The sequence below is a fragment of the Phyllostomus hastatus genome, unplaced genomic scaffold, assembly GCF_019186645.2.
Source record: "Phyllostomus hastatus isolate PE091 unplaced genomic scaffold, TTU_PhHast_1.1 phas_contig_150, whole genome shotgun sequence".
NCBI lineage: Eukaryota > Metazoa > Chordata > Mammalia > Chiroptera > Phyllostomidae > Phyllostomus > Phyllostomus hastatus.
In genome coordinates this window covers 38,734,303-38,760,465 of record NW_025333611.1, presented here as the reverse complement: position 1 = coordinate 38,760,465, position 26,163 = coordinate 38,734,303, and the positions used below count along the sequence as shown (strand labels likewise).

At 40.6% G+C, this 26,163-nt stretch overlaps 1 protein-coding gene across 1 annotated transcript in view; it reads right to left on the bottom strand.

Annotated features, from left to right (window-relative positions):
- The window catches only part of ADAMTS19 (ADAM metallopeptidase with thrombospondin type 1 motif 19), a 241,616-nt gene that overhangs the window by 161,842 nt on the left and 53,611 nt on the right, over positions 1-26,163 (bottom strand). Inside the window, exons 3-6 of the mRNA XM_045827263.1 lie at positions 14,473-14,638; positions 9,439-9,611; positions 7,748-7,831; positions 6,923-7,080 (exon numbers count right to left, since the gene is read on the bottom strand). Of these exons, the coding sequence (XP_045683219.1) occupies positions 6,923-7,080; positions 7,748-7,831; positions 9,439-9,611; positions 14,473-14,638 (581 nt within the window). The remainder of the gene's footprint in view (positions 1-6,922; positions 7,081-7,747; positions 7,832-9,438; positions 9,612-14,472; positions 14,639-26,163) is intronic.

Genomic DNA, 26,163 nt, shown 5'->3' with positions numbered 1-26,163 from the left:
TCAGTAAATAGGAAAGACAAAAATATCATTAATAAAGTGAAATTTTAAATGAAAGAGTGCTTTCAAGAGACATTGACTCAGGCCTTCTCCCTGATTTCAAAGAGAAATGTGAAAATTACACTGAGAATACATCATAGAGTTGACAGCTGGGGTAATGTGTTTTGTGTTTGTGTTACTATGAGCCCATGAGCACTGAGTCAGCTCGAAACTATTTACTTCATTGTAGCCACAGAACAACTTGACAAATATATTACTGCAGATATATTTGGGTTTATACAAACATTATTCATTTTAGCTGAAACCAAAATTAATGGCTGAGCTAAAATTTAATAACTGTCTAAGATGAGCATGCACTAGAAACTAGGCTGGTTGTGAGTTTAGTTTGTCAAATATGGGTGAAATCCAAGGAGATTAAAATTTTTTTTTTATTTCTCACAAGTTCTCTGCAAAGCGAGTATCTGCTTACTTTGATCTCACACTAAGAAGGGACTCGCCTTTAATCAAACTACTGAGTCCCACTTCCCTGAGCAAACGTGGCAGCCAAACAGCCCCCTCAGTGCGGGGCTGTCACCGTCACGGGGCTGAACATGGCGGTGGGGACAGAGACCCACCACCGAGACCTCCCCTCCACAGGCGAGGCGAGGGAGAATGACTGGTTAGCATCTATTAACATTTAATATGTGTGTGGCCTTTGTTATATATTTTTTCTATTTTCAACCACAGAATTTTATTCTAAGTACTTGAAAAACAAAACCCAGAAGCAATCCATTAAGTCCTATTCTGAGTCCTAGTTATCAGGGCACAAAGCACTGAGGTCACCATTTCTCTACAGGACTGAGGAGCTGTGCAGGCTTTTTCCCATGAAATGTGAAGGGGCTTGGCAACACTTTACCTCCCACACAAAGTTCACCTACCAAAAGGGCTTTTCCATTCAGGTCTGAACACAAGTCCTGTTTAGAGAATGAAGCTTGGGTTTTCTATCCATAACTAAAAGATACACTAGAAATATGATAATAGTGCCTTATTTTGTCTTATCTTTGAAAAGTACAACGTGGGCATAGAGAGTACAACATTCAGTCATGTGGCAGTAGTTCAAGTTTTGAAAATCTGAGGGTGAGTAATTATTTTATTAATGGACCTGATCCAGCAGATTGATATTAGGAAATACACGTTGTATGTTTTCCTGAAGAATATTATTTAGAATAGTCTCACAAATCCCAGATATTATTACCTTCAGTTCATTCCTTTAATATATTGTCCCAGCCTATGGCTAAACATGAAGTTTGATTGCATTTTATGAGCATTTGATGGTAAGGAAGAAGATTATGTTTCTAAACACGATACCGGGTACTATTTAATCACCCCCAATAAATACTAGCACATGTTTACAACCATATGTAGATAAAGATGTTTATATGTTTTTTTCTAAATGTAAAAGATCAGAAAGAAATATAGACATAGAATAATTACATAAATTAGGATACTTATATGCAATAAAATGTTGGCCACAAATGATATAGACCAATATGGTTATATCAGTTTCCTGTTGCTGCTATAACAAGTTACCACAAACTTGGTCATTTAAAACAACAGGAATGCTTCATCTTACAGGTCTAGAGGTCTGAAGCTGAACGTAGGTCTGACTGGGTTAAATCAGGGTGTCCATAGGGCAGCACTGCCCCTCAAGGCTTTCAGGTAGAACACATGGCCTCGCAGAGGCCGCTGGCATCCTTTGGCTGGTGGCCCTGCCGCCATCTTGAAAGCCAGCTGCAAAGCATCTTCCAGTCTCCATGACTCTGACCTTTTGTTCCCTTTCCCATCTTTTCAGATTCATGTGATTACATTGGACCCAACTAGAGAATTTGGCATAATCTCCCCATCGAGACTTCCTTAACCACATCTACAAAGTCCCTTTTGCCATATAAGAGGACACGGTCACAGGTTCTAGGGATTAGGACGTGGGCATTACTCTGCCTTCCATAATTAATGACATGAAAGGACTTACAAAACATAGCATAAAGTTAAAAAAAAACAAATAGAGAAAACTGTGTATAACATGAAACAATATTCTTTAGAATACACACAATTTAACACTGGTTACCTTTGAGCAACTTGTACCATGTGAATATGTTCATGCCTTACTTGAGAATTGTGCTACAGTGTTTCCTGAAGAACTATTTAAAAACAAGGAAATCCTGCCCTGACCGGTGTGGCTCAGTTAGTTGGGCACTGCCCCACAAACCAAAGGGTTCGGTGTTTGATTCCTGGCCAGGGCACATGCCCTTGCAGGTTCAGCACCTGGTTGGGTGCATATGGGAGGCAACTTGATGTTTCTCTCTCACATCAATGTTCTCTCCCTCTCTTTTTCCCCTGTAGGTTCCCTTTCCCTCTCTCTAAAAATAAAATAAATATAATCTTTAAAAAAATAAAAATAAAACAAGAAAATATTTAGACTAGATTTTTAAGGGAAAATATTATAAAATGGTATATAAAATGGGAACTTAAACTCCATTGATAATATTCTTTCTTCTATGTAGAAGGGTGAACAGGCAGTTGCTAATTTTATTATTCCTTATATTCTCTTCATATACATCACACAGCTGTCTTTTTTAAGAGAGTAGTGCCTGTGTTGCCTTGCCAGTGAAGACTAGCACTAAGGGAGGTAATGATGAAGAGTGGTTAGTTAAAAGTGTGCCTTTTATTTCACCTTTTTTGAGAATGTCATGCTAAGCAAACTCAGTCAGACAGAAGTTAAGAACTATATGATTTCACTCATACGTGAGAGAAGAAACTGAAAGCAACACATGAACAAATAAGAAATACAAACAAAAAACTCATGCACACAAACAACAGTATGTAAAAATACCAGAGGGTAAGAGCGTGAGCGGGGAGTAGAGGGCAAAGGGGGTCAAATACATGATGTGAGAGCTGATTTGACTCTGGGCAGTGGGCACATAATGCCATACACAGATCGTGTGTCATAGAATTGTACACTTGAAACCTACATAATCTTATTAAACAACATCACCCCAATAATTCAACCTTAAAAAGTGTAGCTTTGAAAGCTTTATCACAGAAAAAATATTAGAGGCAGGAGATTCTTTTTTCAGGGTTTTAAAGAAAAAATGGCATTGGGGGTAAGAAGTGAAATGAATGCACAGCATCAGTGGGGTGAAACAGAACTTGCATATAGAGTATGAACCCAAAATTACAAACATATGTATTTGGTTACAGAGATACACAGTAAACAAAGCTGAAGATATTTAAAACATTACCTATAATGACTCCTAGGTGGTAGAATTACAGGCTAATGTTTTATCTTTATTCTTGTATTTCTCAAATATCTATAATAAATGTTTCTATTGACTACTTTTCCTTGCCCATGTCTTTGTGTCTTTGTGTCTTTTCTAGGCCAATTTTATTACATTTTAGACATTGTGGGTGGTGCATTATAGGGACTCAGGTTCTGTTATCTTCCTCTGAAGAGTACTAACTTCAGAGTGGCTGATCCCTCTGAACTTAGGTTGGTTTGAGCTTATTCTTTGGCAGGGAAGAAACACGATCCCCAAGCCTTTGTAACATGGTGGCACTCAAGACTCCAAACTCTCTCCTTAAAGTCTCACTGGGGTATGGTTTCAGGCTTTGTTAGGGCAGGTCAAGGGCAGGTCAAGGACAGGTATTTCTCTGGATCACGGTCCCTATTAAAGCACAGCCTTCCCATTTTCTCAGCTAAATGCCAAGCACGAGCAATAAGGTATTAACAAGTTTGATCCACTCTTGTAGCCTGAATCTGCTAAACTGCTAATATCTTTTTAAAATCCAAGCTCCATAGCAGCAACATTCTGATAAATTGTGGGCAATTTATATCTGCACACAATGCACTCAGACTAGCCTTTCTGAGGGCTCTCGGATGATCTGCACGTGGACTTCTGAGCATTTTTCCCTGCACAGCACCCTCATCTCTGGTGTCCTGAGCAGGATCGCTGTGCTCTACCTAGATTTCAGCTTGCAGTCAAAAAATTGTCCCCAGATGAAAAGCTGGGTTGACTGTGGGGCTCACTTAATACATTTTCCTTCATTCAGAGTTGCAGTCTTACAATGCTCATTCCCCAGTGATTGAAAAGAGTTGCCAAATAAATATTTTCCAGTTGTATGCCTATTAATTGCAGTAGTCCAGTATCAGGTACAACAAACTGTGGAAGTCCAGTTGGGTTCTCGTATAGAGATTTTCATCTTTATGAATTATCTATTACTAGAGTAGCTTTTATGTAATTCAGCAACAGATGCTACCATGCATTTGACTCATTGCAGAAAATCACGTTTAAATGTTACTGTGTATTATGTGATGTGAAATGTCAATACTATTAATATGAAAATTAAATAGTTACTGAACATTATTTATCATTCATTTTTACTAAGCAAGATCCATTTATTAATAATTATTAATTTACAACGCTTATGGAGAGTATATTGTTGCTCATTATTTCATGTTCTTAAATTCACATGTAATGCTGCATTACAAATGTTTGCGAGTGCCACAGATATTTATAAGTGCAGCTCAAAATTAATTAGCTCAAAACTTAATTGAAACTTTTTCCTCAGGTTGAAACAGAAAGTTTGTCAATTTATGAATTTATTTTTTTAATTTTTAGTATATTTTATTGATTATGCTATTATAGTTGTCCCAGTTTTTCTTCCATTTATCACCCCTTTGCCCTGCAACCCCCAAACTTCAACATTCCCCCCGCCCTTAGATCATGTCCATGGGTCATACATATAAGTTCTTCGACTTCTCCATTTCCCATACTATTCTTAACTTTCCCTCATCTATTTTATGCCTACAAACTATGCTTCTTATTCCCTGTACTTCCTCCCCATCCTTCCCCTCTTCCTCCCCAGTGATAATCCTCCAAATGATCTCCATTTCTGTGAATCTGTTCCTGTCCTGGTTGTTTGCTTTTTAGGTTCAGTTGTCGATAGTTATGAGTTTGTTATCATTTTACTGTTCATAGTTTTTTATCTTCTTCTATTTCTCAGATAAGTCCCTTTAACATTTCATATAATAAGGGCTTGGTAATGATGAACTCCTTTAACTTGACCTTATCTGGGAAGCACTTTATCTGCCCTTCCATTCTAAATGAAAGCTTTGCTGGATAGAGCAATCTTGGATGTAGGTCCTTGCCTTTCATGACTTGGAATATTTCTTTCCAGCCTCTTTTTGCCTGTAAGTTCTCTCTTGAGAAACCAGCTGACAGTCTTATAGGAACTCCTTTATAGGTAACTGTTTCTTTTTCTCTTGCTGCTTTTAAGATTCTCTCCTTATCTTCCATCTTGGGTAACTTAATGATGATGTGCCTTGGTGTATCCTCCTTGGGTCCAATTTCTTTGGGACTCTCTGAGCTTCCTGGACTTCCTGGAAGTCTATTTCCTTCGCCAGATTGGGGAAGTTTTCTTTCAATATTTGTTCAAATATGTTTTTCATTTCTTGCTCCCGTTCTTCTCCTTCTGGCACCCCCATGATTCAGATGTTGGAATGCTTAAAGTTGTCCCAGAGGTTCCTAAGTCTCTCCTCATTTTTTTGAATTCTTCTCTCTTCATTCTGTTCTGGTTGGATGTTTATTTCTTCCTTTTGCTCCAAATCATTGATCTGAGTCCCAGTTTCCTTATCTTCCCTGTTAGTTCCCTATATAGTTTCCTTTATTTCATTTTGTGTAGCCTTCATTTCTTCCTTCATTTTGTGATTGAGGTCAACCATTTCTGTAAACATCCTGATCATCAGTGTTTTGAAGTCTGAATCTGATAGGTTGGCTATCTCCTTGTCACTTAGCTCTTTTTCTGGAGTTTTGATCTGTTCTTTCATTTGGGCCATATTCCTTTGTCTCAGTGCACCTATTATGTTGTAAGGGGGCAGAGCCCTAGGTTTTCGCCAGGGCGGGAAACCCTCTTTGTGATGCTGTGTGTGGGGGAGGGGTCAGAGAGGGAACAGTGCTGCTTGCTCAGCTATTGTCCCACTTTTCATCACTTCCCACTCTAGCCCCACTTTCCAAAGAACTCCCCTGTGAGACTGGGAGTTTCTCTTACCATCACAACCCCCACAGTATTGTACAGCTAGAGGTTTTGAGTCTTTAGTTTCCTAGTCAGCCAGCCCCACCACACCCACAAGGTCCACTGCCTCATCATGTGTCCTCATCGCTTGGCTGCCCATCTCTGCCCCTCCTACCAGCCTAGAATGTTTCTTTAACTCCTTGGTTGTTGGAGTCCCATGCAATTTGATCTTACAGCAGTTCTGGTTGTTTATTGTCTTTCAATTGGTTGTTATCCTTCTTTTGGTTGTGCAAGGAAGTGAAGCATTTCTACCTATGCCTTCATCTTGGCTGAACTCCTATAAATTCCCTACCTCCAGCTCATGCTCAGAGCCTGCATCCTCTGGCTGGTCCAGGTCTATGTCAAACACTCCTGTCATGTCTTCAGCTTCCCTGTCTCAGAAGTCTGGCCTGGGTAAAAGCCACCCCACCTCTGTCATCACCTCATGGGCCCAGACCCACTGTAGTCACCGCTGCCACCACCACCATCACTAGCTGTTTGGGCGCAGTGCCCAATTTCTGAGTTTAATATATTGGACTACTTTACAGGGTAATGACTGACAAACACACAGTATAGGTTCATAATTTCAAAGTTCCACCATAATTCACCAAAATTTTATCTGATCATCCTCAATGACTATGTCTTTACCTTAGAAACGTTTTGTCAGTATGCCGTCCAATAAATGGCAGTTCAAAAGGCAGTTAGTGTTAATTGAGGGAAATGACTGACATCATTACTCCAAAGGTTTTTGGGACAAAATCTAGAATCTAAGCACTTGGTGATTAACAGGATGGCCATCAAACGAGGACTGTCACTTCACTGGCTGGGGTACATTTACCTTGTTATAAGTATGGCTGCATCCACAGACGCTGCGTCCTCTCCCCAGCTGGTTGACATCTCTAAATGTATGTCATTCTTTTTGCCAAATTCTTCATGTTGCCACTTACAAAAACTCTCCAGCATTTTCTCCCCATGGTGCCCAATATAGAGATCTGCCTGCAAAAGAAGAGATTTCACTTCAAGGCAAATTATGCTCTGCTATACAAAACACTAGAAACTGAGGGGATGTCTTCAATGAGTAAAGCAAACTGCTCACTGTAACAATAATTAGAATCTGGGCATTGATGTTGCCTGAGCCAAAAATCATAAAACTCGGTGAGGTACAATAATTACACAATCCGTATACTGTTACTCGAAAAAAGGAGAGAAGTTCAATGGCATGTTCAGAATGTGGAACTTCTGGACTTAAGTAATTCATTATTTCTATAATTTTAAAACAAGGTTTTATGAAGTGCCAGTTAAGCAGCATGCTAAAATGTCACAGAATATTCTTCATTTAAAATGAACTACAGATAAGGCTTTACAAGCACATGCTCAGAGAAGAAACTAAAACTGTCATTAAATATGACTTTTTAACATTACTTTCAGAAAGTTAAGGTTTGCAGTCAGGATCCTTGGAAACCGAGAACAATCAATTTTCGGAATAAAATTGAGATACTCACCAAAACTAAGGACCAGTTTATGCATACCCTAAGTGATTCAGTGGATATTTCTGGACTTTAAGTCAACAAAAAACACATCCCTAATATTCCTGTACTTAAAAGCACCTGAACACAACTTGTCATCCACTTAAATGAGAACCAAAAACTCAAGACTTACTTACCGGCATTTCATGGAGAAGAACAAGCTTAATCACACGAAGGCTGACCTGCACGCCAAGGCTCTTGTGCTGGAAAAGGTTAAAAACCTGAAAACAAATAAAAATAAAAATCTAAAATAAAACTGAAAAACATTGTAATTTTTCTTAAAGCCCAGACACAAGAGAAGTCTTTACTTCATTGAGCAATCTCATATATGTTTAAATTGTTCAATTGTCTAAAACATTAGCTTAATAAGCAATAACTTAGCTAATTCATTTTAGACACAAAGAAATTTAGACACAACATTCTGAGATACTCACTGCAACCTTAGTAGTCTAAACATTTCAATGAGGTATCAAGACAAGGATGGGTTTTTCACAATACCAATGAGAAGAATTTTAGTAAACCCTAGAATCTTTCTTAATTCACAAAATGCCAGCATCCTCCTTCCTTCTGAGAAACAGTCCTGAAAACTCGGCCTGCCATATGCCATCTCCCCATTCATTCCTTAGAGTCTTTTTCTCTCTCAAACTAGCTGCCAAATACAAATAAGCTTTCAAAGCCCCCCTCTCCAACTCTGCCACAAGGATGAGCAGCTGACGGTTTCCCATCAGCATTACAAGAAGCTTTCTCAAAATGTGGTGTGTGTGGCCATGCTGGAAAACAAGGTGAATTTTTGTATGTAGTCCCCTGAGTTTTTGTAAAATTTGGCATTTGTTTAATTTGTCATAGAAAATACTGACACACCACACCCATGGTCTCAGAGATAGCACTCGTCGGAAAGACAGACTGGCTAGACTGTGCTCGCCTGCCCTGCACTGACTGCTGGCGGGGCGTCCAGGAGGTTGCTGAACACACGCATAAATGACTAAAGTGAGGGAAAATCTGTTCGCTGGGGAAGCAAGTCAAATAATAACAAAAAGAGGAAAAATGGGAATTTTACAAAAACAGAACATAATTTATCCTTAATCAGTGGTGCTTACCCTGCCTTCCATGGTAGCTGGAATTATAAATGGACATTTGCCTTTGGCTTTTATTTATGTTTATTCTCTCCTAAGAAACACTCTTCACCACAACCTTCTAATTCTGCTTTCAAGGAGGTTTACCCAAATGGTGATGCAATTAAGCCAAAGGACTCACAGGGTAGTGAGCACCCGGGACAGGCTAGGTGTGGGCTAACTACCGCAGTTCGGGAACGCTCAACTGCAGTTAGCTACACATGATTCAGCTGGCTAAAAATTTAGCTACTAGCTATTAGGTCTTACTTATCAACTAGTATTATATAGAATATCCAATTTTACTACCTATATAAGAGCTTGGTGGATTACCAAGCTCCGTTTTTATTCTACCTCATAATCCAGAGTACTTTGCAGGGTCATGCATATAAACAAATATAACATTTCTGCCAATTTCAACAAACAGCCTTTTTATCAGTGAGAATAAAATGAAGAGAGCAAAAAAGGAGAGGAAAGAATAAGAGAATTTTGCCACATAGAAATGAAAAGTTTTTGTTTTTTTAATTAAATGATGTGAATTATTATTTTGATATCTTTTTTGAAACAGATCAACTTGGTAAACCTAAAGATTTTTTTATTGATGTCAGTAAAGAAAGTAATAGTAATGAGTTAATTTTTAAAGAACTTCATTATACTCACACATTTCTTCCTTAGAGCTTTCTTGAAAAAATTCCAAGCGCACTTTAAAGTTTGCCTACCATATTTAGGATGGTTAGAATGAATCTCCTGGCCGCATCCGCTCCGTGGTGGGAAACCACTGCTGGGTCTGCAACCACTACCGTCTCTATGTTGTATTCTTGAGGTAATTTGTATGAATATCGTTTCCCTCTTCCACTCTCTGTTATTTTTTTAGATCTAGGTCTTCCTTTATCTGCAACAGAGAAATGAATTTTCAAATGTGCCTCTCTTGGCAAAGTAAACAAAAAAAATTTCTGTTTATTTAATAATGTTAAAAATATTTACTGAATACCAACAAGTAATGATGATACAATGAGGAGCAAACCCAAGTAAGTTCCCTTTGCAAGCAGAGCCTCAGAGGGCACCCGGCATTGGAGTATGCCTTTGGAAGCCAACGGGAGGGACCATTACTGTTCATTAGCTCTGCCATTTGGGAAACGAACATTGCTAAGGCGGCCTTTGTTTCCTCATCAGCAGAATGAATAATACTAACACATATTTTCCAGAGTTGATGATGGCTTATAGGCAGTCACATTAGTAAAAATCTCTATAAATAAAATAACTCAATAAATTAAAAAATACCATGATTTTCTTTTTGAAACTAGTAACAAAATAAAGGTCTACTTGCAAGAAGTGCCTGGAGTGACTTCACCACACATCCTAATTTTAGGCAGGTGCTCTTAATTACAAAAACATTATGCGTGGATTACAAAGGATTTGGTTCTGCCTTCCATCAGGATCATATAGAAGTTATAGCCTTAGGGTAATAAAGATTCTTCAAACAGGGCCAAATAAAAGCAGTAACCACAAATAAACATATTTATAAATTTAAGTACATAAAATATAATATTTCTGCTTATTAAAACATGCCATTATCATAATGAAAAACATGCCACCAAGTGGGAGAAGATATTTACAATGTTTTTCCATAATAAAGAAATAAAAGCTACTCTAAATCAATGACAGATAAACCAATTGGAAAACTGGCAAAGGACTTGAACAGCAATTTTCTCACAACAAGGATATCCAAATGGCTAACAAGAAGCATACGAGAAGATGCTCAATCGCATTAATCTTCAGGGACATATGAATTAAAATCACAATAAATTAAATTAATTAAAACCCCTAAAATGGCTAAAATAAAGAGATGATTATATTAAGTGTCAACCAGAATGTGAGGACAAGAACTGGAAGTCCCACACACATACATGCTGGGAGTTTAAATTAGGATAAACATTTTGGAAATCTGACTGGCAGTATCCATTAAGGGTGAACATTCGCATACCCAACGATCAAAGATCTAAAATATACACTCACCTGAAATGCATGCAAGTCACATGTGCAAATTGTTCAGGGCAGCACTATTCTTAATAGTTCAAATAACCATCAACAGTATAATGGATAAAGAAATTTTGGCCTATTCATACAATGAAATGCTATCTATCAATAAAAATAAGCCAACTACTGCAAAGTGTAAAAATATGGATGAGCCTCCTGAAGATAAGGCTGAACACAAGAAGCCAATCGCAAAAAAGTAGGTGGGATTTGGGTTCTATCACCCCAGAAAGCATGTGGAGTGAGAAGAAAAGGAGGAAGTCCCAGGAAATGCCTCCATTTAGGGGCAGACATGTGGAAGAACACACGCCCATGGAGGAGACAGAGATGTAAGAAAAAGAAAAAGAGAGTGCAAATGAAATCAGAGAGATAGTTACAGAATGAGGGGCATGTAACAGAGAAAGGAAAGTTTGTCTCCTTCATTGCCCAGCAGCCATGTTTGGGAGTTATATGTAAATAGGCAACTTGGGACAATCTCAGTTCTTCAGAATCTCAGCCTCACAGTAGACGCCATCATACAAGTTACCCACGTGAAACTCGTGCATATTGAAGTCATCTTTTTGTTAAGTTGCTTCCTTTCAAGACTTCATTGTCTACATCAGCTATGCGCAGCTCATTCTTCATCTCCTAAACCCTCAGACCTCTTCCCACCCACAGGCAGGTGTGAAAAGGACAGAATTGATGTCGCACACTTCCAGTCAGAGAAGAAATTTTAAAATGTGTGTTCACCAGTGCTCAACATATGATCTCCGAAGAATCCTCCACATACTGACAAAAACCTGCACAATGGGCCTGGGCAGCATGTGGACACAATTTCAGCAGTGGTCTGAGTCCTAGACATACTCATAATTTATGCTAAACCATCAAGGAATATATGCAATGATGATGTCACTTGCTTGCTTAAAGTCTCCAAAATCACATTGGCCTTCCAGATAAAGTCCTTCCCCCAGTACACAAGCACCCCGCCCCCCATCAGCCAATGACACCTCTCCAGGGCTGTCGCTCCTCACCATGGGGCAGACTTTTGGCTTCAGTTCCCCAAGTGGATGCCACTGTTCCTTCTGCCAAAATGCTTTCCCCAACAATGACATGTGCTAAAAACCTCACACATGTTTTTCATTGGCACACATAATCTCATTTAATTCTGACAACTACTCTGAGCTTCGGGGATCCATCTCCCCATTCTGTGTATTGTAAATGGAGCTTCTGAGAGACAAAGTTAAGTTTTCCAAAGTCGTAAAGCTGGGAAGCGGTAGCTCACGGATGCGAGCACAGGCAGTCTGACCCCAGAGTCCACGTCTCCACCGTCACTCTCTGTTCCCTCCTCCCCTGTGGTGTGGGTACATTTTACCTGATCTTTGAGGCTCAGCCCCCCAACAGCAGAAGTTTGGGATCTTGTATACTGAGTCCATCACAGTTCTTGTCAAACTACTCACAATGACTCATTTACCAGTTTGTCTAAAACAATACACTGGCCACCTCTTTCAAATAAGAGTTATGTCATTTAGCTCTACATCCCTGTAAGGTGACAGGTTCTACTTGTGTTGCAAATAATGAAGGTAAGCTTCAAAAGTTTAAGGGATTGAAGAGTTTGCAGTTAGAGTGGGACTTGAACCCAGGGCCTCTGAGCCTCAACCTCATGCACCTTCCCCTTCTCTACACTACCTTCTAATAGAATACAACAAAGTCATCCTAAAGTATGAAGGTCCCTGTTTTGAAAAAAATATTCATATAATAACTATGTATAAACATAACATACCTAAAGGCATTAAAACATTGAAGGGCAATAGCACAAGGACTAAGCTGAATCCAAGAATACTTTATGGTCCCACGGTGCAAGGGCAAATACTGCGACATGACTCAAATTTGAATCACGCATTTAGCATGTGACTACATCAGCCTGAACTAAGTAGAGCTACAATTAGACATAGCAGTGTAAGTAAATGAATATTTTATTTCATAAACTGTTCATTTAAAATAATTTTTAAAATTCTAGGCCCTTCAAAAGCTACTGAAAATAGGTCAGCTTGACAAATATCTGACTGAAGCCAGCCCAGCACTCCCTGCGTGTGAGTGCTTGACCCAAATAGGTCAATTAATGTACAACGGTTACGCCTCACAAAAAAACGACTACAGCTTCAGGAGAAATGTTTGCCAAATATGAACCATGTATTCACACTTTATAAACCCATTGAAATTGAGAGTTTCTTTAGAAACCTTTCCTCTGTGCACAGTGGCACACCAAGCCTGCCTGGGTCGTCGGTGTACACGGCGTGTAGAACAGCTGGAACCCACGGTGACTCGACAGCCGCACGGTGCGGGCTTTCAGTGTAACTCGTGGAGGGCTGTCTCCTCAAGTGGACTCAATTCCAGTTGTGGGCACCATTGTCATTTCATGATATGAAAGCCTTTCTTTCGCTTGGTCACAATGCTATGACCTTCATTCAGCTGTTTTCTCTCTCCGGTGTCAATAATTCTTAGACTAGAGAAAGGTAATGTGCCTTTTTTAAAGTGATTTGATTGTGTGTTTTGAGGGTGACTCCCCTGTAGACTGAAATCATAACCTTTCACAAAAGAAAATAGATATCCTGGGCTAATTTAGGATGAATCTGTCTATCTGTCTAAACAGAAATATCTTATAATTCTTTCTGAATCCAAACACTCTAGGCAGTGATGAAATGAACATCCTATGGCCTCTGCAAAAGTGAGTGTTGTCATAATCCATTTATTTAAATCGGCCTCAAAACCATGACCAACTTGAGACCTAATATCTTGTCATTAACTACACTAGCACCTAACTGTAAATCTGCATGCCAAACTTTAAAATTTTTGCACCAAAAATTCTTCAAATAATTCATATTTCCTCAGTTTCTAATCTCGTATCAGTGAACATTCAGTGAGAGGTCTGGTTTAGATGTCTACACATTTGTCCTAGGGAAACTCATTCTTTTCCAGACATTGGCTATCACTTCCAGGTCCTACTTCTGTAAGAGAAATCATTCATTTCCCCTACCATTCTTGCCAATGCCACAGTCCCTGCCCACAGAAGTAAGAGGGTGCATAATATGCCCACCATCTCACTCCTGCAAAGAACAGGCAGACAAACAGAGACAAGGATTTGATTATTGGCAATGTTTATGTGCCACTGAAAATGCCAGGTGTAAAGCATGCTGATACTGAGAATAAAATTCAAAGAAATAAATGTTTACTCTTCTTCCTACTTCTCTGATCATTTGAACCTCCAAGATGAGTTTTACTTGGGTCAACTTAAAGAAGAAAGGAAGAGTAACAGATGCTTCTGGTCCAAGGAAAGAGGTAGCTATGATGTTCCAGGAGAGGTGGACTAAATGAAGGCCATGAGCTCACAGTATCGGTTTCGGGAGAGCTGGAATTCTCAGTGTTGTTTCTATTCTGGGGAGGTGACCCAAATTCCATGAGAAACTGCACAGCTCAGGAGAGGTGTGGGGGGCATGCAGTATATTAGTCTCAGAAGTCCTTTTGAGTTCACATTTCTTGGTATTAAAACATGGTACTTCCCTGAAAACTAAAAGATAAATTGAAAGTAGATATATTCAACTGTCATCGACCAAAAGAAAAAGATAAAGCTAGTAAATGAATGGATGGGTGGATGGAGGGATGGTTAGTTGGATGGATGGATACAATTTTTGAAGGATTCATCTCCCATTGCACATTGACTGAAATCTTTCCAAAGGTGTTACCTGAGAGGACACCACAGTACTGACTGTGAGGAGTTGGCTTCTCTGTGACTCTCTCCCCCATCGACCTTTTCTGCCTATACACACGATGCGGGTGACCCGTTATGGCCATTGTGTCATTGAGTGGTTCAATAAATATGAAGTCCTCATTGAGTTGAATAAATCCCATCTGGAATAAATAACATAAAGACATGTAAGAAACACCATGTGAATAAATTACTTGCTGGGTGCTCCCGCTCACACGCTATTTTCTTTCACATATGCACATACATTCTTCTAGTGAAGCTATTTTAGCAACCGCATAATAAAGTAACTGTCTTCCCATTTTATTACTTCGTCTTTCTGTACTTTATTGCACGAGCATAAACTTCATTTAGTGAGTCTGAGCCGGTGTGGGTGGGAGGCTGGATGCCAGCAGCAGATGCAGAGGCAAAATTCTGGAATGTTAAAGGCTCACTTTGGGAGACCCGTGGGCTCACTTACACGTAGCGCATATGCAAGACCAACGCGGTTTTAATTGCACACGCCACACAGTCCAACTTCTTGACAATCATTACTTAATACAGCAAGTCTTGGAACCCATCAAAGCAAACAGAGGAGACAGGGCACTAATGTTATTGTATAAAATATTCTTAAAGCCTTCTACGAAGCATTTTGAAAACCTGTGAATGACAGATTATGGCAAAAATAAAATATGACTTTATTTATTTTACGGAAACAAGTTTCATTTCATACAACGCCATGTTTTTAAAGTTCAGCAACTGGGGGCAGAGGGCTAGACACTGTGGAGTATGGTTATGAGCAAGAAAAAGAACTTCTGACAAGTAGATATCCTTTCATCCCACTGAAGAACCTAGTCATTTCTGTCCTTGCTTTTTTAGGATATAAATTTGCATTATAACTATGAAAATATTCCACGTGGAAGAACATATGCCTTAATCTTTTCAATTTTTTACTCCACTGTAATATATAGAAATACCTATTCAATGATTCTGTTAACTCTTCAGTAAATATTTTTTGAGGAAATAATCCCTTAGAACTTGCATTATTCATATACACTCTGTTAATGTCAAAGTTTATGATTCTGAGTTGCACTAATTATATGAAAATTATGTGCAGTTCATTTTAATTTAATCTACAATGTACCCAGCATAGTAATGAAATAATTACTTCTTCAGACAGTAATTCTCCAGAGCTGAATATTAAGAAAAAATAAATCTCTGTTAAACAAAATGTGTGTCTTCCTTAGAGGTATAAAAGAGGCTTTTTCTTTTGCTCTGTTTTAAGTATTATATTGCATCTCGTATACAAAAAAAAAAACCAGGTGATTGCCAATGTCCTGCCTCATTTTATTCTGTAAGAACTGACATTACAAGACACCTTAATAATAAATCTAAAAATCCTCATCAGTTTCACTTTATTAAATTTTTTATACCACTAATAAAATTCTCAAGTACTGGAATCACAGTCGACCTCCTCTGTCTGTCCCCTTCTCTCTCTCTCTCCTTCCCCTCCCTCTTTCTCTCACACACCTCATCTGGGGATGGGGATAACGCAAACAAAATAGAAATTCACTCTAAAGATTTTTTTAAGATATGTAAATATTTCAGTGATTTTTTTAATGTAATTTTAACGAGTTCTGATGAGTTCTTTTATTTTCCATACACGTTCTCATTCTCTCAAATATAAAGCTAGCTTGAATTTTAAAGTAATTCTATGAAGCCCACACTTTTTCTCTGCATTCTAATTTGATGGGAGAAAAAGAGAATAAAAATATGTACAAATTGAAATAATAATCATAAAAGATGCAGTTCATTGGCATGTGGATTGAGGATCAGTGGTCTCACATTTTGTAACATTGATCTCATTGTGAAAATAAAGTAACAGAAGAATGTTACTTTTCTTATGCAGTAGTGTGCTTCTGAAGTTCAGTCAGTATTCAAGGTCACCAATATAATGGACAGAGTAGCTGATGGTTAAAATAATAATTATTATGGTGCTCAGTTAGAACATCTCAGATAAATATGCTCATCTTCCAGAAACTAAGTCATAAATTTGCAATCTGACAATTCTTTCAATACATTATAAGTATAGTTAGATTTATAACAATAAGCCCTAAAAAATTTCCTTGCATATTACCATATAAAACTTAATGACTCCAAGAACAAATTCTGGGTTGAAGATTGAGTTTACTAGACCTGCAACTATGGCAAATTTTCAGTGCTATTATCACAACAGCTTCATAGGGTTGGTTGGTCAAGATTCCTTTTTTAAAAGCCTATATAATGCTTTTATCACAGAATCTGATACTAGGCAACCAATCAATAAATGCTCGCCATAACTTTTACTTTATTAGTAAGAATAACCATAATAAATATAAGCACCCAAACATTTGAGTGTGGACTGCAGAACACAGAGAGTCCCAACAATCAAAGCTTATTTCTTTGTGTGCACATATCAGCATATGAAATATTGTCTGAAATAAATGGGTTATTTGAGTTATAATCTGGAAAGCTCTTCACAACATAGAATTATCTGTTGGGTCAGGATGTTATCTATAGACATTTCCAAAAGGGGAAGGCCATGTTTAACAAGGGGAAAAAACACTGGAGTAACTACAAATAGTGACTCACTCACTGAGTATAAATTCACGGTCTGACCGCAGCGTGCCAGGCCCAGGTCAGTCCGGGGCACACGCAGCACAAGTCCTGGGTGCTCTCTCTCCAGAGGAGCGCTTCTGTCAGGGCGGGAATGCTCTCCTGCGGATGGGGACGTGCTCTCGCTGAGTCTGTCTCTTCCTAGATAATGACTTGTACTAAAGAATCGCTGAGAATCTTGAGGTTTTCTGAGTCTCCACACAGGGCTTACTTTTTCCACCAGCAACATGCATTATGTTTCCTGTCCTGTGATTCTCCAGGCCACGGAAGAACACAAGCCCATATGGGCCTCTCTGCGTGAGGGCGCCGTGTTCCGCCATCCACCACCCGGCAGCACTCGCTTGGAGGGCGAATACTGTCCTTGCAGTTTTAGAAGGAAAGTAAAGATTGTGTGACTTACTATGACACGATTCACTATCTAGAATAAATGCAGACTGTATGAGCGCTTTTCTTCCAGTTGCCCGTTTTAGATCTTCTTTCAGTCCGACGTTTTATGCTCGTATTTGGAAATGCAGTCAAGTCCCACAGTTACCTCCTGCCTTACTCTGTCATCGTACATGTTTCCACATAGCCTGGCATCCATTCTCTTGTCACCGAATGGGGTTCTTTGATTTGACAATTCAGCAACAATTTCGGTATTGTGCGAATGCACCATCGCTCACGTGAAACTGTTACCAGCCATCTCTTTTTCCTGCCAGTTCTGGTATTTTATTTCTCTACTTAAATATCTTTGTGCTTTTTTTGAAACAGCTGTGAACCTGGACCTTCATGCAGATGCACTGATGCTGCCATCAGCTTCTCGTCACAGCACGGCATTTTTGGGGCCGATGTGCATGCATTTTTATATACCGTTTCTTCAATTCAGCAAATATCAGTGTCTCATTTGTTTGAATTTAAATGAGCCATGGTCTATTAAACAAAGAAACAGATTCTAATGTTCTAATGTAAACAAAACTAAAAATAAACTACAAAATTAGAAAGCAACACGGCACTCTGCATTCTTGTTTCCATCCCTACTAGGTTACGTCCCTCCCTTTCCTGCCCTCACTTCCTGCTCACAGAATAAAGCACTGCTGTGCTTATCTCAAGTTTTTTCTTTTTCAACTTGATTTTTATTGTTGACACTATTACAGATGACCCTCCCCTCCTTGCCCACTTCTACCCAGCCCCCACGCCCTCCCCACCCTCTGGCCGTCCCCACACGGCTGTCTGCTTCCATGAGGTATGCATGTGATCTCTGGCTAATTCCTTCACCTTCTTTCACCCAGCCCCTCCACCCTCTCCGCTCTTCATTCTCCCACGTTCCTTTCTTGAAATTGCCTTTCTTTTCCAAAACCTTGGTCTTCTAACTAAACTTTCACCAGATTGGCTGAAGGTATTTTATCTGAGGCTCAAACTGTGTATTTTGAAAGCCTTTGAGAATACCCAATTTTTAAAAATATGCAGCACATCACAAGAATGAAATATCATTAATGCAAAGGGACATGTGGAAGGTGGTAGATTGTTATAACTTCAGGATCCGAGAAGAGTCTCGAGGAATTAGCAGGATTTGGGTTAGACTGCAGCAAGGCTGCTCCCTAGGAGAAGGGGACTGGGACCACGGGCGAAGAGGATGTGCATTCACCGAAACGGTTCAAGAAGAGAACTGGAGAAATGTAGCCAAAAAGTGAAGTAAACCCATATAACTGGAAACACCAAACAACCGAGTTCTTGATAAGAAAGGGCAAGTCAACCTCCTAACACTCTGAGGATGATTCGCCTACCATCCAACGATAGGACAGATCAGAGGACTAGCGAGATTCTGGACACAGCACAAGCATTTTATTTCTGAACAACAGTGAGAGAAGCTGCTGAGAAATCTGGCATCAGCATATGCTTGTAAAAACACTTTAGACAAATATTTGTCTGATGCTCTACATGATCTGAATGTCTATACAAGTTAGGCTTTATGTTATTAAGTGTTTTCTTGCATGGTAATGTTAGAATGTCTATCTCATTAAGTAAATACAGTTCTATGTACTTTGAGATGTAAACATCACATAGGCTAGACATAAATTATACTATAAGTTTGTTTTATGCTTTATTCAAACATGTCATTTTCAGCATTACTGTAAATGGGAGTCACTTTTCATACATTTGTGCATTCTGTGCACACACACAAACCTCTGTGAACACACACCTTCTGCACTGCATCTATCCTGCAGTCCTGTGCTGGCATACTGCTCATGACTCGATCCTTCCTACATTTCCCCTGCACGCCCACAGGGATCAACACCACGGTCATGACAAAGTCTAGCTACCACTCCGGCTTTATCTTTACCGCTCAAACGTCCTATATACCCCTAACAAACCAATTCTGATTGCATGAACAAGCTTTCGATTTTAACATGTTTCTAAAGAACATCCTGGTGCATGGTATGTGCTGCTTTCTTCCTTGAAAGAGAAAGGCACTGTCTGCGTGGAGAGTTATTTCTCCAAAGTCAAGCCAGCCCTGCCTTACCCATTGACTTCCACCCTGCGCCTTTTCTACCGTGGCCCTTGCCAAGCCACTGTGGTTACAGCTTCTGCGTCTGCTTAGATGGTGAGCTCTCTGCGGGAAGGCAGTGGCCACAGAGCTCCCTTCTTGCTTTCGATTGACAAGGTCTGCTATTCAGTGGGTGCTCCAGGATGCTGCCTTTAACTCAGTGTGCTCCTCCTTCTGGAGATAAAGAAAACATATCCACTCACTGCCCTGAAAAGCATCCAATCCCCTATCTGGGGCTCCATCTGGGGGAAGGCTGTAATTTGACTTCTTCCCCAGAGCACGACTGCTGCTTTCCCTGTGTGCCCAAGCTCTACCTTTAGAAATAGCTTTCAAGCAACCACATCCTGACCATCATCCCATAGTCTCTCCCTGACAAAGGGCTGCAGAGAGAATTGCTAAACTACAATGAAAGAAGAAAACTTGGAAATCATCCGGCCATCCCTAGAGTTTTAAAAATCAAGAAAACCAAGGCTTAGAAATGTTGCATGACTCGCCTAAAATCACTCGGAAAATCTGTGTGACATCAGGGCTGGAAGCGAAGGCTCCCAATTTCCAAATGGACCTTCAGTTTCAATCCATCACCCTGGATGTGCTTGCTGCCTCCCCTCCACTTCCATTCCCCCACATCCTAGCTTGCCTGGCTGAGCTCCAGAGACCGTTCCGGGCCAATCTCTGCCCACACTGCTTCCCTTCAGGCTCCTCCCTGAGGAGTGAGGTCCTGGGCTGTTGCTGTCCTCCATGTCGCCCAAGTTTTCCTTTACTCCAGCAACTGGTTCTGTTTCCTCACACAGGTCATGTTCCTCACTCCAAGGCAGATCTTCGGGCAGCAACTGTTCTGCATTTATCGCCTCCCCTGGGTTTAGAACCCCCCTTCGGAGATGCTTCCCAAACCCCCTCCCAGCTCTCAGGGCTTCCGTTCGAGACCCACTCTCGTCTGTCACTTCTTGTCTCTGTACAGTGGTACCCCCTTCTCCCCACACTGGTACCTCCTCCCAAATCTGTACCTCTAGTTCACGTCTCTGTGTTCTAGTTACCTAGGCTTAAGTGATTATACAGCCTTGACTCTTTCCTTTTCAAATTTGTGCAAGAATATTAACATTTAGATGAAAACAATAAGAATAATATGACTCTCTGCCAGACACTGTCCATACATGATTTCACTGAATCCAACGGCCAGCTTGAGACACCTATGCTAACTTCACCAGCCTTGGAGTTGAAAAACAAAAACAACTCATGAGTTTCAAAGAGAGCTAGCAAGTCCTATGGTCACAAATCAGGCCGTGGTGAAACGGAATTCAAACCAAAGCCTGAGGGCTTCTAAGGCGCTGCCTGCGTGCAGCTCTTCGAGCAGGGCTAGGCCTGCTACGTGGCTGCTCTTCCGAACCACACTCAGCCTGAAACACTCGGCACAAGGGGCCTGACATCAAGCACAGCACCCCACAGATGGTAGATGTCCCAACGTGGTGTCAACAGTGAGGCCAGGCCCCACCCCCACAAGCAGAAGACGCTCTAAACTTTCTCTGAAGCTGTTTCATGTGACAGTACTAGCAAGCCGCCAGCAGAGCTCAGGCTTCCGAGCTGCAGCCCCAGGCTCCTCCCATGGGGTAGGGGTGGGGGTGCATGATAACCCTCCTGGGGCAGATTGGGCAGAATGTTTCCAGATGTTTGTTTTCCTTTCCTTCTTCCTTTCTCGTACTTCTCTTTCGTAGTTACTTTCTTAAAATGTGATCATAAAACCTGAACTTTTAAGTAGCAGAACATTTAAAAATATAGCTAAAGAAACAAAATCACCATCCCAAATCATATCCTGTAGCATAATTATATGCATATATTCCTTTCTAGTCTGTTTACACACACACACACACATAAGTATATATATGTACGTGGGGGTGTGTATCAGTGCGTGTGTACACGCTCCTATACACACGCCTGCTTAGTTTTATATCTACTTCCTTTTCCCATTTAAGAATAGCTTAATAGCTATTTCGCTTGTTAATAGTATTAAATAATCTTCATAAGCTTGGTTTTTAATCTCTGAATAACAGTTTATCCACTAAGTGTATCGTAATTGTTATCAGCTATTCATTTGTTCGACCCTCTATTCAATGGAATGATGGCGAGCACCCACTCTGTGCCCAGAGCTCAGGGTGCAGCAGCGAACAGGGCCAGCGAGACGCATTGCTGGCTTACACTTGAGGAAGGGAGGTGAGTGCTGTTTACTCAACTGGGTCAAGGTCACACACAGTTGCTCCGTGACCGTCAGTTAATAAGCTCTACATTGATGGTTGATACACTTCTCTAAGCCTGTGCTCTATTTCACGATGTAAAACAGGGTTAACATACAACCTCCGGGCCACGGGAGTTGCTGAAAGTAACCACCCGAAGAAGACAAATTAAACATCTTCTAAGGACAAGTGTGAGACCCCAGAGACCGACAGGTGTTTCTATGGAGAAGAGCTTCCCAGGAATCCACATGTGTGCTCACAGGAGAAAGCACACGTGTGTTCATTCTAAGCAGCCCTCAAACACAGTGCTCAGCAGCACCGCTCCGCGGCACCGACCATCAGCCGAGCAAGGTCCTGCTTCTCGCCTCCCTGGAGCTCGGCCCACAGGAGCCAGAGGGGCATGCATTCTGAGTGGGAGGAAGGAAAGCTCCAGGTGCGGCAGTAACGACAACTCCGACTTCAGTCCTGCTCCTTCACTGTGTGTCGTTAACTCCCAGAACCAGGATGCAGAGGGCACATGGCAAAGAAATGTTAACTTGATGTGAACTGGGATCGTCTGATGATTATAAAACAAACATGTAATTACCAGACAGGGACTTTTTGTGACTAGATTTGCCAGGAGACTTTTTACAACCTAAGAGTGAATAACACCACAAGGAAAACCGGCGGGGGGGACCTCACATGTTTAAGACAGCCCTCAAGTCCTGTTTACTCAATGAAAAGGCTTATGTGTATACTATGAAGTGAGCGGTGTGTGGGTGGCCTTTGAGGTAAGGTGACATCAGAGCAGAGATGTAGGGTCTGGGAGGTGGCCTGGCCACAGCTCGGGGAGAACATCCTGGCCAGAAGGAGAAACAGAGGCCCAGAGATGAAGGAGAAGCAAGGCTAGTCCAGCTGACAGCAAGCGGCACCTGGGAAACGGGTGTTAGAAAGGAGCCCAGAGCATTCCACAGCCGTGTGCCTCGTTTGATTCACATTCAAAGCCAATCCCAATGAAACCACCCCTTGGCGGTCAGACCATCTGTCTTTCTGGAACACTGGTTACAGATTTTACAACGGGCTGTGCGTGATGGTCCCCTGTGTTCATGGGCTTTCGACAGTCTTATTTCATCTGCAGATTAACTACACAGGACCAGACCCATTCCTACAAATGAAGAAATACGCTTCCTCTCCCATTTGCTTGAAAACCATTGCCCTCTAGGTTTTCTCCAACATCTGACAGAGACATGGATTTTAAATAACTTCAAAATGTTCCTTTTTAACTACATTACAGATGAACAGCATCACAAGAAGGATAGTAAGAGATGTCCTGTATTAAAGAAGTGAAAAGGAAATGGTAAAGAAAAATAGAAAATGAATGTTTCATCCTAACATTTACTTATCCAAAATGATTGATTTTTTTTGGTTATTATGATAGTTATCTCATTTCTCGGTTGATAGTCTAATTTTTGCTCATACCAAGAAAAGCTATGATTTTCATATGCTTTTGTGGATCCATTCACATTACTATAAACTCTTGTCGCTTATACTGATTTTTAAATTAATACCCTGGAATGTCTATGGGTTCTTTAAATATGCAAAAAGCCAGTTGATAAATAGGGAGCAAATTCCATTTTAAATCTATTTCTAAGTTTATCAACTTAGTGCCTTCAAAAGCTATTATGGTCCATCGTATCTTCTTGATGATTACTTAAAGTTCACTGCACATCTCCCACTGAGTGCCTTCCAGATGGCAGTACACAAGGCAATAGGGATTCAAAGATGAAAACAGGACTTCCAGCAAGATGGAGGCATAGGTGGACACTCCGTACCTCCACGCACAACTAAGATTGGAACAACAACAATTTAGAGGTAGAATAACACCCAGAACTGACGGAAAATTTATCTGAATGGAAGTCGGACAGCCAAGAAGTTGAAATAGACCCGTTCATCCAGACTGGTAGGAGGGGCGGAGACAAGCAGCTGGGCGTGAGTCACGGCACGGAGAACAGGGAGAATTGAGTGCATAAGGCAACCGGGAGCGCGTAAGGCATCTGGGGAGTGCAAGATCGCAGCGGGTGGGCCCTGAGTATGCAGGTGGCAGCTGGCAGACCCAGTGAGGCGGCGATTGTGGAGCAGGGCAGAACACGCAACCCAGGATCCCAGGTAAGGGACTGAGGTCCCACAGAGATCGGAGCAACTGTCATTGTTCCCTCTCGACCCCACTCTCACATACAATGTCACAATCTAGTGACTGGGGTGCCCAGCCCTGGTGAACACCTAAGGCTCCGCCCCTCACTGTAACAGGAGCAACCAGACCAAAAAAAAAAAGAGAGAGAGAGAGATGGCTCAAATAGAAGAAAAAATCAGTGCCCCAGAACTCATCCTTTTGAGCGACCAAGAAATAGCTAACCTATCAGATAGATGCACAGTTCAAAACACTGGTGACTAGGAAGCTCACAGAATTGGTTGATTTTGGTTGCAAATTAGATGAAAAAATGCAGGTTACCATAAAAGAAATGAAGGAAAATGCACAGGGAACTAATAGTGATGGGAAGGAAACTGGGACTCAAATCAATGGAGTGGACCAGAAGGAAGAAAGAAACAACCAAACAGGAAACAATGGAGAAATAAGAATTCAAAAAAACGAGGAGAAGCTTAGGAACCTCCAGGACATCTTTAAACATTCCAACATCTGAATTATAGGGGTACCAGAAGGGGAAGAGGTAGAGCAACAGATTGAAAATGTATTTGAACAAATAATAAAGGAGAACTTTCCCATTCTGGCAAAGGAAATAGACTTCCAGGGAGTCCAGGAAGCTCAGAGAGTCCCAAAGAAGTTGGACCCAAGAAGAAACACACCAAGGCACATCATAATTATATTAGCCAAGGTAAAAATGAAGGAGAGAATTTTAGAAGCAGCAAGAGATGAGGGGACAGTAACCTACAAAGGAGTTCCCATCAGACTGTCAGCTGATTTCTCAAAAGAGACCTTACAGGCAAGAAAGGGCTGGAAAGAAGTATTCCAAGTCATGAAAGACAAAGACCTATATCCCAGATTACTCTATCCAGCAAAGCTTTCATTTAGAATGGAAGGGCAGATAAAGTGCTTCCCAGATAAGGTCAAGTTCAAGGAGTTCATCATCACCAAGCCCTTATTTTATGAAATGTTACAGGGACTTATCTAAGAAAAGAAGATTTAAAAAAAAACATGTATAGTAAAAGGACAGCAAACTCACAATTATTAACAACCACACCTAAAGCAAAACCAAAAGAAACTAAGCAAACAACTAGAACAGGAACAGAACCACAGAAATGGAGGTCACATGGAGAGTTAGCAACAGTGGAGTGGGAGGAGGAGAGAGGGAGAAAAGGTACAGAGAATAAGTAGCATAGATGGTAGGTAGGAAATAGACAGGAGAAGGGTAAGAATAGTATGAGAAATGTCGAAGCTAAAGAACTTATAAGTATGACACATGGTCATGAACTAAAGGGGGGGAAGTGGGTGGGAGTGGGTGTACAGGGTGGAGAGGACTGAAGGGGGGAAATGGGACAACTATAATAGCATAATCAATAAAATATATTTAAAAAAAGATGAAAACGGACTTCATCTCTGTCTCTGTGAACCTTATACATTAGGAGAGAAGACAGGGGAAAATACCAGGTATTCAAACCAACATCCTTAAGAAGTCACAAATTTACTTATAATAAAGTATGTTTGTGTTCCATATGTTTATGTCACAATTAAACATATTTTAAAAATAAACAACAAAGAATAAACAATATAACTACAGTACTTAGCAATATAGAGGCCAGGTAAGCACCAAAAGAAATGCAATAGCTCCCAGCAGGCAGAAAGCAAGGACAGAGAGGAGGGGGCTGGAGTGTTCCCTTTTTCCATTATAGTTTTTGTACTAAGTGCTGACTTGTCACACAATGTACTTGGATCACTTAGATTACACTTTAATTAAGAGAGGATGAAATGGGGGACACGAGACTTGCTGGGAGGCAACTGCAGTCATTAAAGCGTCAGGCAATGGTGGCATCGGTGTGAAGTCTGTCCATGAGGAAAGCCTCCAAATAAGTAAGGACACAGTTAAAGAAGCGATATGGAGACTGAGGCAGGGGCTTGAATCACATGCAAATAATTACAGCAACAGAAAAAGAATAGAGGGGCTGGCAGCGCAAAACTCACGTAGAGCTCTGAAGATCACGAGACCTTTTGATTTCAACTGTCAGTAAAAGGCATAATCTGATACACATTTTGAAGGAAGTCATTCTTGTTCTCTTTGGAGAAAAGATTACAGGG